Here is a 13,432-nt window from a genome sequence, read left to right as displayed (position 1 = left end):
TTATGCCAGTTTTCAAAATATCTTTTAAGTTAGGGCATACAGGGTGATTTATAAAATGGTTACATTTTTTCGAAATTTTCTCCAGAAGCCACTTGGATATTATTATATTTTTGAATATCACGTTTGGAACATGACATTTTTCAAATGAAAAAATTCCGTGAGTAATGAATCACACTATAGGCTAACGCACATGGCAGTTTCTTTATTCTTTGCTGTAGCTTCTTTTCTATCGTGTTTGTGATGGTTGGTTTTGACGAATGTCAATTATTCAGCTTTTTGTAATTTTGATGCAGAAATATATCTGACTTTTTGGTGTAAAATGTATTATCTATCTCGTTTTAGTATATTACTCTCTTTTTCAGTCACAATCATAGACACTTTTCACATTAACTAACCAGAGACAATTCATATTTGAAAATGGGGCAAATATCAGTAAAAATTAACTTTGTCTAAACGAAAAATAGTATAATTTATGTTAAGAAACAATCAATTTTTGTTAAAAAACTCAGTATTCTTAAGAAGAGATATCAAAGATAATTCTATTTCAAGTTCTATGTATTTTCTGTTGTCTGTGTATCAGGCATTTGAATATTTTTGTTATCATTATTTAGCCACTTGGTTAGCGTCTAGAGTCAGAGTAAGAGTAAAAAAATTTAATCTTTTTTCCAAGATTGAATTAACCGAATATAATTTAATTGTAAATAATAATGATAACCAAATATTTTTAATATTGTTTATTAAAATTTAATACACCTGCTTCTTCTAAAAAAATAATGAGTTATCAATCTTCATTTTTTTCTTCAAGTTTTCACATAAGTCCATTTTTGTTAATAATTAATACGAATTTAAAAGCGAGTTTTTTCAAGCAATTTGATTTTTACGTACCTTGAATTATTTAAGCAAAAATGCCGGTATAATGATGCAATTATGACTCAATTTTGTTTGCTTTTAAGATGGATTATAATGGCAAATTGCCCATAAGATACTAATTTATTGCATGCCAATTTCCACTTTATTGTCATCAATTTAATTTTTTTTGTAAAACCAAAAATTTAAGTACTGCATTTATAAATTATTTTCTTATTTCTTATGTTTTTTGTTCGAAAATGTTGCAACTTTATTCAACCCAATGCATTTTAGGTGGGGACTTATTCTTTTAAGTAAAAAGAATGTCTTAATCATTTTTTTAAGAAAACTTAAAACGTTTTTACTACCTTAACTTTAAACGTTATTGACATAAGGGCTAATTTTGCCCTAACGTACCCTGAAATTTTTCAAACCCAATCAAATATTTCAGCTGTTAGTCAAATCTACGACTCTAATTTTGCCTTATACGAATTTCAACCTTAATTGCATTCTTTTATTTTTTTCAAGTATCAATTTACATTTTGGAATGTCTAAAAAGTTCTTGTTTTTGGCTTCTCATCACTCTTTGTAGCAACAGAAAAATTTCATTAGGACTCGTTTAAACGTAAATTCGCCTTTATTGACATGCTTTTTGTTACAGCCAATTTCGAGGTGCACGGTCATGTTTTAGTTAACTGGAAGTTTTATTGAACTGTGTATAACTGACTTTTATTACTGTTAAGACGGAAATTACATTATAAACCCGTTAAAAGCCTGCACTTTTATAGGTTTTACTTAAACTGAAGTTTTAGAGTTTAAATGAAGCTATACACAACTTAATTGACTTAATTAACACAATTCAAAGAATTAACTACAAATTAGGGTTGGACTGTGTAAATTGACCCTTAAAAAGAGACTGAGCAGAATACTGATTCCGTCAGTTTTAACAAACAGATGTCAATAAGGTTCATTTTACTTTCTCACTAGTACCTGTTACAACAGTAAACTTCTTCAAAAAATGTTTTATTTCAAAGTAACTTCGTCCTTAACAACAAGTTTAATGTTGGTAAGACTCGATTTAGTTTATAAGTTAAATCTCATTCGTTTATCCATTTGTTGCATACAAATTGTGACACGATTTCTACGTCAATGTGAATATTAATTTTAGAGAGTATACATTTCTGATTGAACTGAACAATTGACTGTTTAAATTGACTTTTAAACAGATATAATATTGACTCCTTCAGTTTTAGAAAACAAAATTGAAGTTAGTAAGGTTCAATATTGTTTCTCATCATTGTTTGTTGCAATGGTCAAATTCCAATAAAACAGTGATACATTTCAGTGTAAATTTGACTTTATTGATCTGATTTTTGAAATGTTAAAATTAAACAAAGTTTAGATGTTTTTTCTAACATTTAGTAACAGCAAAATTTGTTTTTTAAATATAATATTTTTTTTCCATTGCCTCCTTAATTTACCAATTGTGATGCTAACTACAGTAACTAAACCACTAAAACATGGCAGGGGTTCCGTCAGCAAATTAGATATCAAAAAGGGTTTTACTTGTCAAAAAGATCAAAAATAGCTGCTCTACACATCAATAACAGCTTTATTTATTTTCCATGCTTTACTAGATGTGTTATTAGGGTTTGGTAAAAACGCAGAATTAGAAAATAAAACGGAAATAAATTGTTAGAAAGTTAAGTATATGACGCCTACGTTAACAATTATGCTGTTATAGTTTCTCAGATCTCCTATAGAAACATCAAAATTTACTCACTAGGTACACGGTTATTGATTGAATTTAGACGACCCCATTACAAACTTTATTTTTAGCTTTAGAAGAAAAGTTTAAATACGAAAGTTGTAGATACGAAAGTCTACTTTATTTCTAGACAAACTTTACATATAAAAGTTGTCAGGAAATCAAAATTAAGTTTATTAGATACAGAACACTACTAAAATAAGCCTAGAATTTATCGTAGAATCCGAATTTGCAATAAGAAATAGGGCGAAGAAAAAAATATGTTTCGTTAGTTACATAATTTTGACACTCCCTGTATAATTTAAATTTGCCTAGAAATATAGTAGACATTCGTATTTATAATCAATAACACTGGACGTAAGACCCAATTTTGTTTACCATTGGTATACAGTCTGTCCCAAATTCGATGCTCACCATTGGAATCTCAGTTATTATTGAACTAACAAAACGGTTTAAATTAGAAAAGTTTTAAAGAATTATATGGCTAATTGAAATCTTTTTTGAAAAATATTCTATTATTTTTTGTTTTCAAGATATTTCGAAAAAACTGAACAGTGACGATTTCTTACATGACCATTATTTTGGAAATTGTTTATTGGACAGCCGGTAAACTTCGACATTGTTAGGACACTTTGTTCTGAAGAATAATTTGGTTGTCCCAAAAATGTTCTATCTATACAGGGTGTCCGGAAAATACGTGTACAACGTTTGACGACAGACTCCTGACGTCAAAATATGTCGATCTAAGCCGACTTAGTTATATCCAAAATTGTCTCGTTTAGCCGGTAGAGGGCGTCAAAAATTTGTAAAAATATTGGGTACAATTTCATTTCTTAAAGAGTATTGATAAGTGTATTCAGCAAGATGGCGGTCATTTTACACATTTGCTTAAGTAATGTTTTTGGTTTACTTAGTTTCTTACAATAAATAATTTCAACTTTATTATACCTACTTTGATGTATGCAGGTAATTGTAAATTTTTTTTTTCTGGCGAAACAGCTCATCCACCGGGAAATATTAAAGAGGTAAAATAGCTTCAAAATACTTCCGGTCACTCGACAAAAATATCTGGGTTGTCATAACGCCGTTCATATAAAAAACGAGGAGAAATGTTGACGTATTATATCACTTTTATAACACTTCCACTTATTTACAGCCGGTGACTATACTACTAGAAAACGTCATTTTATAGTATTAGTCTACATACTAAAATTCATTAAAATCCATTAGCAGGTTTTCACGTAATTTAGTAAAAAACCAATATTTTTACAAATTTTTGACGCCCTCTACCGGCTAAACGAGACAATTTTGGATATAACTAAGTCGGCTTAGATCGACATATTTTGACGTCAGGAGTCTGTCGTCAAACGTTGTACACGTATTTTCCGGACACCCTGTATATTCTGGTCAAACTTTAAGCTGCTTTACTAGTACACAAACTGCACACCAGAAGTTATGAAAATGTATATTTTTTAATTAAATTTATATCAGAAGGTTCCTTCAAAAGTGTGTATCAATTAAAAGTAAAAATGCTTAAATGGTAACAATACACGCAATATGCCAGAGAATCTAAAAATGTTGTTAAATAAAAACTTCAAACATACTAACAGAACTTTTGAGTGTGTTAAATGTAACTATGTTGAAAACTGCTGATTACGCGAACTGAACTTAATAATAAAACATTTTGAGAGCTTCTGAGGCGCTCAAGTAGCGCAGTAAATGCCTTTAACATGTCTTTTGTGTAAAATGTATGTAAAAGCTGTTTTCAGTTTTAGTATTTTTTGACTTTTGTACACTATATTTCAAGTATTTTAAATACCAAATTTTTTCATAAAAAGTGTTAAAAATATAGTTTAACTAAATTTACAATTCAGTCTCTATCCTCAAACTTAACAGTCGTAGGTAATACTTGCCAAAATTGTAGCTACTGTATTCTAATATTTCATATTTTTTATTACAGAAAGCTTTGAACTTGTCAAAATTGTGGTTGTTTTATTTCCATCAGTTTGACGTTTTTAAACTTTGTATTTGCTTTATATATAAATGACAAAATTCACGATAGCTCTTTCAGGCTGCTTTTCCTGCAGAAATGAAAAAGAGACAAACAGTTTTGAAGGTAGAAACAAAAAAAGGAAAAGTTGTTTTTGGTAAAACCCTATTTTTACACACACGGTGATAATTATCTATTTTGATTGATAGCAAAACAGTATCAGATTACTGGAATTCTAAAAAGCTTTAATAATTCATGGTAAAAATTTTTTTTTAGGGATATTTCAAAGTTTATTCCAGGAAGACAAAACTAAGACCAGCTCTGGTATGTTGACCAGTTGGGAATTTTTTGTCCTACACTCCTTGCATGTTCTTATACTACTAATTTGCATCCATAACACTATTAAAACTTAAAACAATTAAGAACACAGAAGCAAACATAAAAGGTTTAAATCATTGTTTTAATACGTTACGTAAAATTATTACCACAATTTTCAATACAAATTAAATAAATGGTGTTTATGAGCTGAACACAACTTTAGATTTTCATGTAAAACAACCTCAACTTTGAATACGAAAATTGCGAATGGAAATTAAACTGGTGTAATATCGGCTTTTCGCAAAACTGTTACTAATATAGGGACACATATTTTATTCAAATTATCAATTGTATTTTATTCAGTTAACTGATAATATCTAATATACTGTCTATATTGAAAATCGCAAATCCGAACCTCAATAACTGGAAGAATTTAATATATCTCTATATTACTTTTGGATAGCAGACATACACAACGTAACCTCTTCGAAACATGCGGAACGAGTGCTTTCGAATCAAGAAATTTAGTTATCTTATGAGGAGAAATCTGGAAAATGTCTCTCATGTGGATGACATGTCAGCGATTTAATATAAACTGAGGGTGTTTTACATATTGGCAAAGCTCTTATCCGTGTATTGCGGGTTGATAAACTTAATAAACTCTAAAGCTTTCGCATAATTACCGGCAGGTTTTGTGCTTTGACAGAACTTCAGCAACATGCTGAGATACACCTCACCGTTAACAATGAGTATCGATTATAATTTAATTTATGTAGGACACAGTGAGGGTTCTTGCGACTCATTGCTTTGTATTTAATTACGATCAGCATATACAAAAGCCACCCAAATTTAGGACATGTCAAGCAGTCAGAAACGTGCAGCCGTTTCTACGTTTCTGCGTCGATTTGATGCCTAAATAAAAGATTTTTTAAAATGACTGACATTGGCCCTTGTCACTTCACTGACATCCATAACAATTATCTGAATAATGTCATTTGTTAATTAACGAACTTCAAATCAAATGACGTGCGAAAATAAAATGAGATCCTGAAATTTGATTAACTGCCAAATGACTGATTAGGTTTTACCTAATAAGTTCATATAACTTGACAAAATGTTCTTCTTAGAAAAAAAATTGTTTTCGTAATCCGTGTTTACCAAGTTATTAAAACAGATTATCTAACTTGATTACTAGGACAGCAAGATTAACTCTTACTGCCCACTCAATAGTCTGGATTAAACTTGTACACGCATGGTAACAAGAATTGAGGTCCAGACAGGATTCCGAATTTAATTCCTTCTGGAACAGATTTGCTCCAATTAATTTCTGAGCTCAGACAATTAAAGCTTTCCACATGTCCTAAGAACGTCTTTTGAGATTTATGTGTGCCTATTACTCTTATTGACGTTTTCCCTCTCGGAAATTGTGTATATGCCCACGTGAATAATGAAACCCTTTTTTTATGTTTTAAACCACATAATATGCATTGCTTTGAAATTCGGAATGGGCGTATAAAATGTCCATTTTTTACGTTGAAATCGATTTTTTTAATGGGATAGGAAGTCAAGTGGCACCTTGTTTGAAAAGCTTTTCCATACCGTATTCACACGCCGTTTGTGACAACCGAATAAAATGACACTCCTTTTTTATGGTATTACCTCATATTTGTTTAAATCTCTTGTATAATGCGTAGGAAAGTGTCCAATTGGCACAGTGAGAGACTCCAGTGGCGTATCGTAAAAAAAACTCAAAGTCAATTGATGAAAATCATCTAAAAATTTAAAATGTTTTGTAGACAATCCAGACTCGATAATCAGTGTTATTAGAGAAATTAACTTATCATTATTGCTTAAAAATGCAGATGCGACATACATGAACTAGAATAAGACAAAATTGCTTTTCTGGCATAACTTTCACTCCCAAAAACAAAAATGTCTTAAAATGGTCTACGTTTCAAAAAATACCCAAAAAAGTAATTAAATGTTTTTCTGGGATTCTCAGTTTTGGATATTAACTTTGTTAAAAAACAGTATCTTGACTTAAAAGCATTGTTGCTAAATTTGGTTATTACGTTCACACCCTGTAAATGAATCATCAATAAAATAGAGCTTTTATACGTCTTAAAAGCTTATGAATACATTCTCTTGAATATGCAATCCACATCAAATTTAAATTTTAAATTTGTTTTTGTTTAATTCACCATTCTTCTTCTTCTGCTGCGTGTCCATTAATGGATGTTTGCAATCACATTTGTCCACTCTTCCTTATTATGTTGGTATGCATTAGTTCTTGCATTGTTCTCAGTCCTGTCCACTGCCTAACGTTGCGGAGCCATGACATCTTTTTCCTGCCGATTCCTCTCTTTCCCTCAATTATCAATTGCAGGAATTGGTACCCCTCGTTGCGTATTACGTGGCCCAGGGTGCGTATTCTTGAAACGAGGGAAGGGAATTATCAAGAGAAAGACCTGTAGAATGTGACAGGAACACGCCATTGTCAGCTTTTTCTGTCACATTCTGTCAACACTTCTCTTGAGACTTCCGTTCCCTGCTATCAAGAATAGGCCCCCAGGTATGCTGTTTTTCGACGTTATGGTGTCACACATCGGCACCAGGATAGGTGCATATTCTCTTTACCGATGTCCCATAACGTTTGTTGATGAGTATGTAATCGATCTGATTGCGGATTATGTTGTCTGGGCGATCTCCTGGAGCCTTCCACGTATATAACCGTCTAGGTGGCAGCTTGTACCATGTGTTTGTTATTTTCATGTTTTCCTCCTGACAGAATTGACAAAGACGTTCGCCACGTTCATTGCGTAATCCTAGTCCATAAGGTCCCACCAATGCTTCAAATCTTCCTTCTCCCAGTTTGGCGTTGAAATCACCCATAATCATGTTTATAATTCACCATTAATCACTGCAATGTTGTCTTTTTCGTTTTTTTAGTCACAGGGTGTTAAAGAAAAATCCTGAAAACTTTTTGCTTAATTAGGAGTTACTTAAAAATTCAACTTTTTTGCAGATACGTATTTCCCACCCCGTATAGTACAGTCATGGGGCATTGAAGTCAAGGTTTTTCCAGTCAGCAAATCAGGGCTCATGACAATCCAAACCAACTTTTTAAAAATGACCTAAAAAAATTATAACGTGGTGGGCAGTTTATGAAACTAGATACTAAAAACCTTGACAAGAAAAATTCTGCAGAAATTTGAGCAAAACCGGAAAGGAACTCTAGTTAACTACGCCAAATGTTGTGATTCTAATGCTTCATTTAACCTATAAAAAGTGTAAAACTTGATAATAAAGATAAAAAGTTTCTGTGTTCCAACGTTCAAAACAGGTTCACACGTCATATTAATCATTTTTGATGTGTTAGCCCCACTGCAAGTGAAAATGGGTCAATTAAGCGAAAAAACACGAGTTCATGATGATCGGATATGGTTAATTGAACTATTTTCTACTTGCAATCCTACTTATCACATCAAATATGATTGATACGATATGTTGACCCAGTTTTGAAGAAAACAGAATTTGTGCACTTTTTTTAAAAGCATATATACATCATACATCATTTATTTAACTACATCATATATTTCTAGGAAATTAAATTACAAATAAAAAAAGAACAATTAATTTTCAAACAAACACAGCATAAATTCTAACTGTATGTAGTATTTTTTTTACTGAAAGTTTGAAGTGGAAAATCTGCAAACTGCTTAAAAAAAACCTTCATTAAATCCTACTGGCTGAGTAGAAGGATTTTCAAAAAATTACCCATTAAGAAAAAATTTTAAACGATTCTGCTTCAAAAAATAAATTACTGTTTCTGTGTGGCAACGAGTAGATTATATATTTTCGAAACATCACAAAAAGAAATAATTCCTAAGCTGCTTTTATTTCAGTTATAAATTACAGTACATCTTCAAAACAAACTGCACCACTGACAAGTTAAATTTAGTAGAAAAAGTCAACAACATTCCCATTATATTAAAACTGCAGTAAAATCCATTTTTATCTCAAATACAGTGACATAGTTATTATTTTAAAACTTATACGCTCGTGGGAATTACAACTTGTTTGTCAATATGAAAAACAACATTTACTTTTGCCTGTCTTTAGGGTTTAATGTTGGATAATTTTAGTGCACATTATTATGGCAATTACATATTAACAGTGACTTTGTGTCAAGTAACTTTGCACCATAACAACCGTTTTGATTGATTCATTTTTGTCTACTAATATTTTATAAACCACGTCACTATCTTAGATGTTTTTTCCCATTGCCAAAATTCAGAAATTTTAAATTTCTTATTACCTTACAATAGTCATTTTTAAGTTAATAAAAGTAAATAAAGCAGAATTTCTGTCAATCGAAATCACCAAACTAGATGCAAAAACTAAATATTCTTGTTAATTAGTCTATTGTTGCACATTTTTAATAAACATGATAATGGCAATTTCCATTTGAATAGTATTTTGTCTCAAGCAAAATTGAACCACACGACAATTCTAATTTTTGTATTATTATAAAAGTCAATATAATTTTATAAACTACACAGTCTATGAGTTTAGTGTAAAATTTTTTCATATTTTTAACAGTCATTAATATAACAATTATCATTTCAATACTAATTGATGCAACCTCAATTTGAATAATAACGATATTTTTATTTTTTGAATTTCTAAGTTTCATAAACCACTGTCAAAATTTCAACAATGAAAATTGTATTTTTTTGTGTTTGTAAGCTCGACTTTTTGAACATTTAAATTTGTTTAATATTTATTAATTTTTTGTCTTTGTTTTTTGGCAAACCCCCAGAATATCGATAAAAAAACAATTAAAAAAATAGTTTTATAATTTCTAAAAGGGATATTCTGACGTGTTTTTTACGACACCTGCCATGAGAATAGTGATTGATATTAAGTGAATTTGGACAATAATTTTGTTCATTTCAGTCATTATAGTTTGGTCTTGAACTTTTTTTCAAATCATCAGTAAACTTTATATCTTAGATTTTTCTCTGTTAAGAAAGTATACGTTAGCATATTAATAACCAATTCTAATTTAATTTTCATAACCATTCTTGTGACAGTTACAATTTCAATACTAATTTTTGACAAGCATATTTAAACCATACAGACATTTAAATTTTTTTTAATTATTATCTATAATGAAATAATTGATAATGTAAAAATTATATAATGTAATAAAGTCCTAGGCTTTCTCCTAAATTTTTTTTTTAAATTTTCCCAAAAATTTTAAATCGGATATTTTAGCTTTTCTTTTTTTGTTTTTAAGGACTTTTTTTGCGTAGGCTTAATTATCATTACATTTTTTATTAATATCTACTTAAGTTTAATAAACTAAACTTCTGTGCTAGTATGTTTTTTCAAATCAGCAAAAACTCGATACAGAAATTGATTTTTTTTTCCTGTTAAATTATCTTTTCAATACTAATTTGTGTCTTTAAAGAATTTGGAATCACGAAGATTTGAAAATGCTTTTCAAGGACTGGGGTTGGTATTAAATCACCTAGAGAAGGCATCATAGGAGAACAGATAAAACAGTGAGAATGTAAATGGTCGCATAACAACAAGCACCTGAAAGCACCAAAAAATTTGGGAAGAATTGACTAGATGGAGTCACTAAATTGCATTAAATAACATACTGGAAACGTTTAAAATGTCTGTTAAGAGAAGATATTTAAAGGAACTTAAGTGTCAACTGATTTCTGTTACCTTTTGACATCATTTAAGTCTTAAAATTTTCAAACGTTTGCAGATTACTAATCTTCATTTTTTTTTTGCAGGAATGCCTGGAAAGAAGAACACAATAATATATGCTTGTTGCCCCGAACCATACGTCGACGTTACGTTCACTATTCAGATTAGAAGAAGAACACTTTATTATTTTTTCAACCTCATAGTTCCTTGCGTGTTGATCTCTTCGATGGCTTTGCTGGGATTCACCCTACCACCAGACTCTGGTGAAAAACTTACACTAGGTAAGTAAATAGTCCCTTCCTTAAAAGTATGTTTTCGTTTCTTTGTTGGGCTTACGTCTTAATACTCATCCAATATTTTTACATCTTGGTTTTGAAATTGTTCTATCTATCATTCCAGTGACAAAACTGTTTTCTTACAGTTAACAGTTTTATTTGATTGCAAGATTTACTCAACTTTCCAATTTTCAGAAATTGGTTAGGAATTTTGCATTAAGTAGTTTTAAGTTGAAAGCAATGATATTAAATGAAAAGCTAATTGCTGGTTTTCTTATTATTTTTTAATCGATTAAGCAGAAAGTTCGCGGAATGAACTAATAAAGTATCAATTAAAAACATCTTAATTTTAAAATAAAATAAGAGAAGCACAGTTTTCCGTACCGAAAACTTTAATAAGTTATAAACTTGCTTAAGTACAGTGAAGTTACAAATTAAACGTTTACTCCTGGCAACTTTTTATCACTTAAGTTTTCTACTCCTTCACTTCGAAGAATCGTAAAAAAATATACTTAATTAACGAAACAATAAAATTCTTAGAATAGTGAGGTGTACCATGTAATTCTCTACTAAAGAGGTTGCAAGTACAAAAAATTTGAAAATGTTTTAGAGAAATTTTATACTTAACATGAAGGAAAAATATCACTCATAAATTGTATTGTACTGTACTTTTTTTTAAAAAACTAAGTTGTTTGTTGCTAAGGTACAGAATTGTAGCTCTCTTGCAACTGTGATATTTAGATTTTTGAAGTTTTTTTATCAACAATATTAAAGAAAAGTACATTTTAGTTATTTAATTTTTTTAAAACATTAAACCAATTTGTTATTAAAAAATAAACCGTGTTATTGACCAAGTACAAATAAAATATTTATGACACAAATAATAATACTCATTATGACTTTTTTCATACAATGAGTTTTCAAGAAAAGCTTTTTCATAGAAAAAAGATAAATTTGACTAATAGTTTTGAAGTGTCTTCGTACCAGTTTGCAAGCTATTTGAGATAAAATATGCCACTTAATAAGGAGTATCTTTGCTCTTAACGAGATATATAAAACAATACAAAGAGCTTTAAGATTTTAGAAAAATAAAGAACAAAAGTATTAATTTCTTGAATGCAAATGCTCATTTTGCACAAAATTCTAAAGATGAACTGCTTAATAAGACACCTGTTATAATGTAAGTAAAAAGTGTAAGTGTGACAAAATTATAAGATTAATTGACTTGTAAGGATGATTTAATTTTCCGAGCTTGTCCGTAGATATAATTACACATGTAGATTTTTAGAGTAGAAAAGCGATTTCAAGCGGCGAAAATGTATTTAACATTAATATTAATTTAATGAACAAAGTATAATAATACAGGTAATTGACAAATCACACAAAGAAATATGGTAGCCGCTACAAAATAATTGCCTATTTAACAATAACGTATGGGATAATTCTCCCTTCAACACAATAATGTTAACTACAGAATTAGTAATAGTAACTTAACTTTTTTTAAAAGGTAACTCAAAATAAGTTTAAAAAAATTTTACTTTTCAGTGTTTAACACTACCTTAGCAAACTCTTCTCTGGGCTTAATCAAAGGTCTATTATAAAATTTAAAAAACGTATTTGAGGACGGAGTCCAAAAGTTTACGCCCTTTCTAGAGGCCGCTGAAGTTGATGCGTGTTTTAATATGTCTTTAATTTTTATTTTTGACAAAGTTTGTACCCTGCTTGCAGACGAAATTGCCATTAGGAAAACTAGTTTATAGGTTAGGTGCTCCAAATTTAAAGAATTTAATGGATACCATGTTTTTAAGAATGAAAGTACAGAGTCTGGATCCCATACAAAGGGATATTTTGATTGTGGAAGTATAGTATTTCCTACACCTTTTAAAAATCTGTTGATGCATTTTCGATCTTGTTCATTCGGCGAGAGTATTAGATTTAACGCCGATCTGTACGAATTAATGACAGAATAAGACTTACCAGTGTCTACAATGTGTGTTAGGAATTCTAAATAATTTGTTAGGTTGTAAGTCAATGGATCACCAAATTGCTTCTGTTTGCAAAAATCCCAGAATTTTTTAAAACAGTTGGTGTATTGCTTGAGTGTGATAAGGAATTAATTACAATTGGTATCGCTGCTGCTGGAATCCCTCTTTTTTGATAAGCGATCCTGATAATTTCCCTGCCACTAGGGAAAGCTTCTTGGCCAGAGGATGACTGATGTGATGTTTCTGAAGGGAGATATGAGTAGATTAGGACTAGGATCAAAAAGTATCGGTTCCATAATTAATAGTTTTTTTAAAAATTGGGAACCATGGTTGCGCAGGCCAATTCGGAACTACCAGTATGCCTACTGCTTTTTCTTGAATAATTTTTTCTAAGGCCCGTGCAGCGCACGAAAAAGGAGGAAATGCGTAAAAGTAATATTTCTTCCAAGTCGTTGTAAATGCATCTACTAAAAAAGAATTTGGATCCGAGAACCAAGAAATATATTTTTTACATTTATTACTA

At 30.3% G+C, this 13,432-nt stretch overlaps 2 protein-coding genes across 4 annotated transcripts in view; one reads left to right on the top strand and one right to left on the bottom strand.

Moving 5' to 3' along the window:
• The window catches only part of nAChRalpha6 (nicotinic acetylcholine receptor alpha6), an 86,297-nt gene that overhangs the window by 50,894 nt on the left and 21,971 nt on the right, over positions 1–13,432 (top strand). For all 3 annotated transcript variants that reach the window (XM_081994131.1, XM_081994129.1, XM_081994130.1), the window contains exon 7: positions 10,736–10,930. In XM_081994131.1, the coding sequence (XP_081850257.1) occupies positions 10,736–10,930 (195 nt within the window). The remainder of the gene's footprint in view (positions 1–10,735; positions 10,931–13,432) is intronic.
• Positions 1–13,432, bottom strand: part of LOC145738941 (cuticle protein 18.6-like) — a 99,317-nt gene that overhangs the window by 83,949 nt on the left and 1,936 nt on the right. The window lies entirely within an intron of this gene.

The sequence above is a fragment of the Ips typographus genome, linkage group LG16 (assembly GCF_016097725.1).
Source record: "Ips typographus isolate SLU linkage group LG16, UJ_Ityp_2.0, whole genome shotgun sequence".
Classification (NCBI taxonomy): domain Eukaryota; kingdom Metazoa; phylum Arthropoda; class Insecta; order Coleoptera; family Curculionidae; genus Ips; species Ips typographus.
Note: the sequence above shows the minus strand (reverse complement) of the source record. Positions and strands in the feature narration are given on the sequence as shown.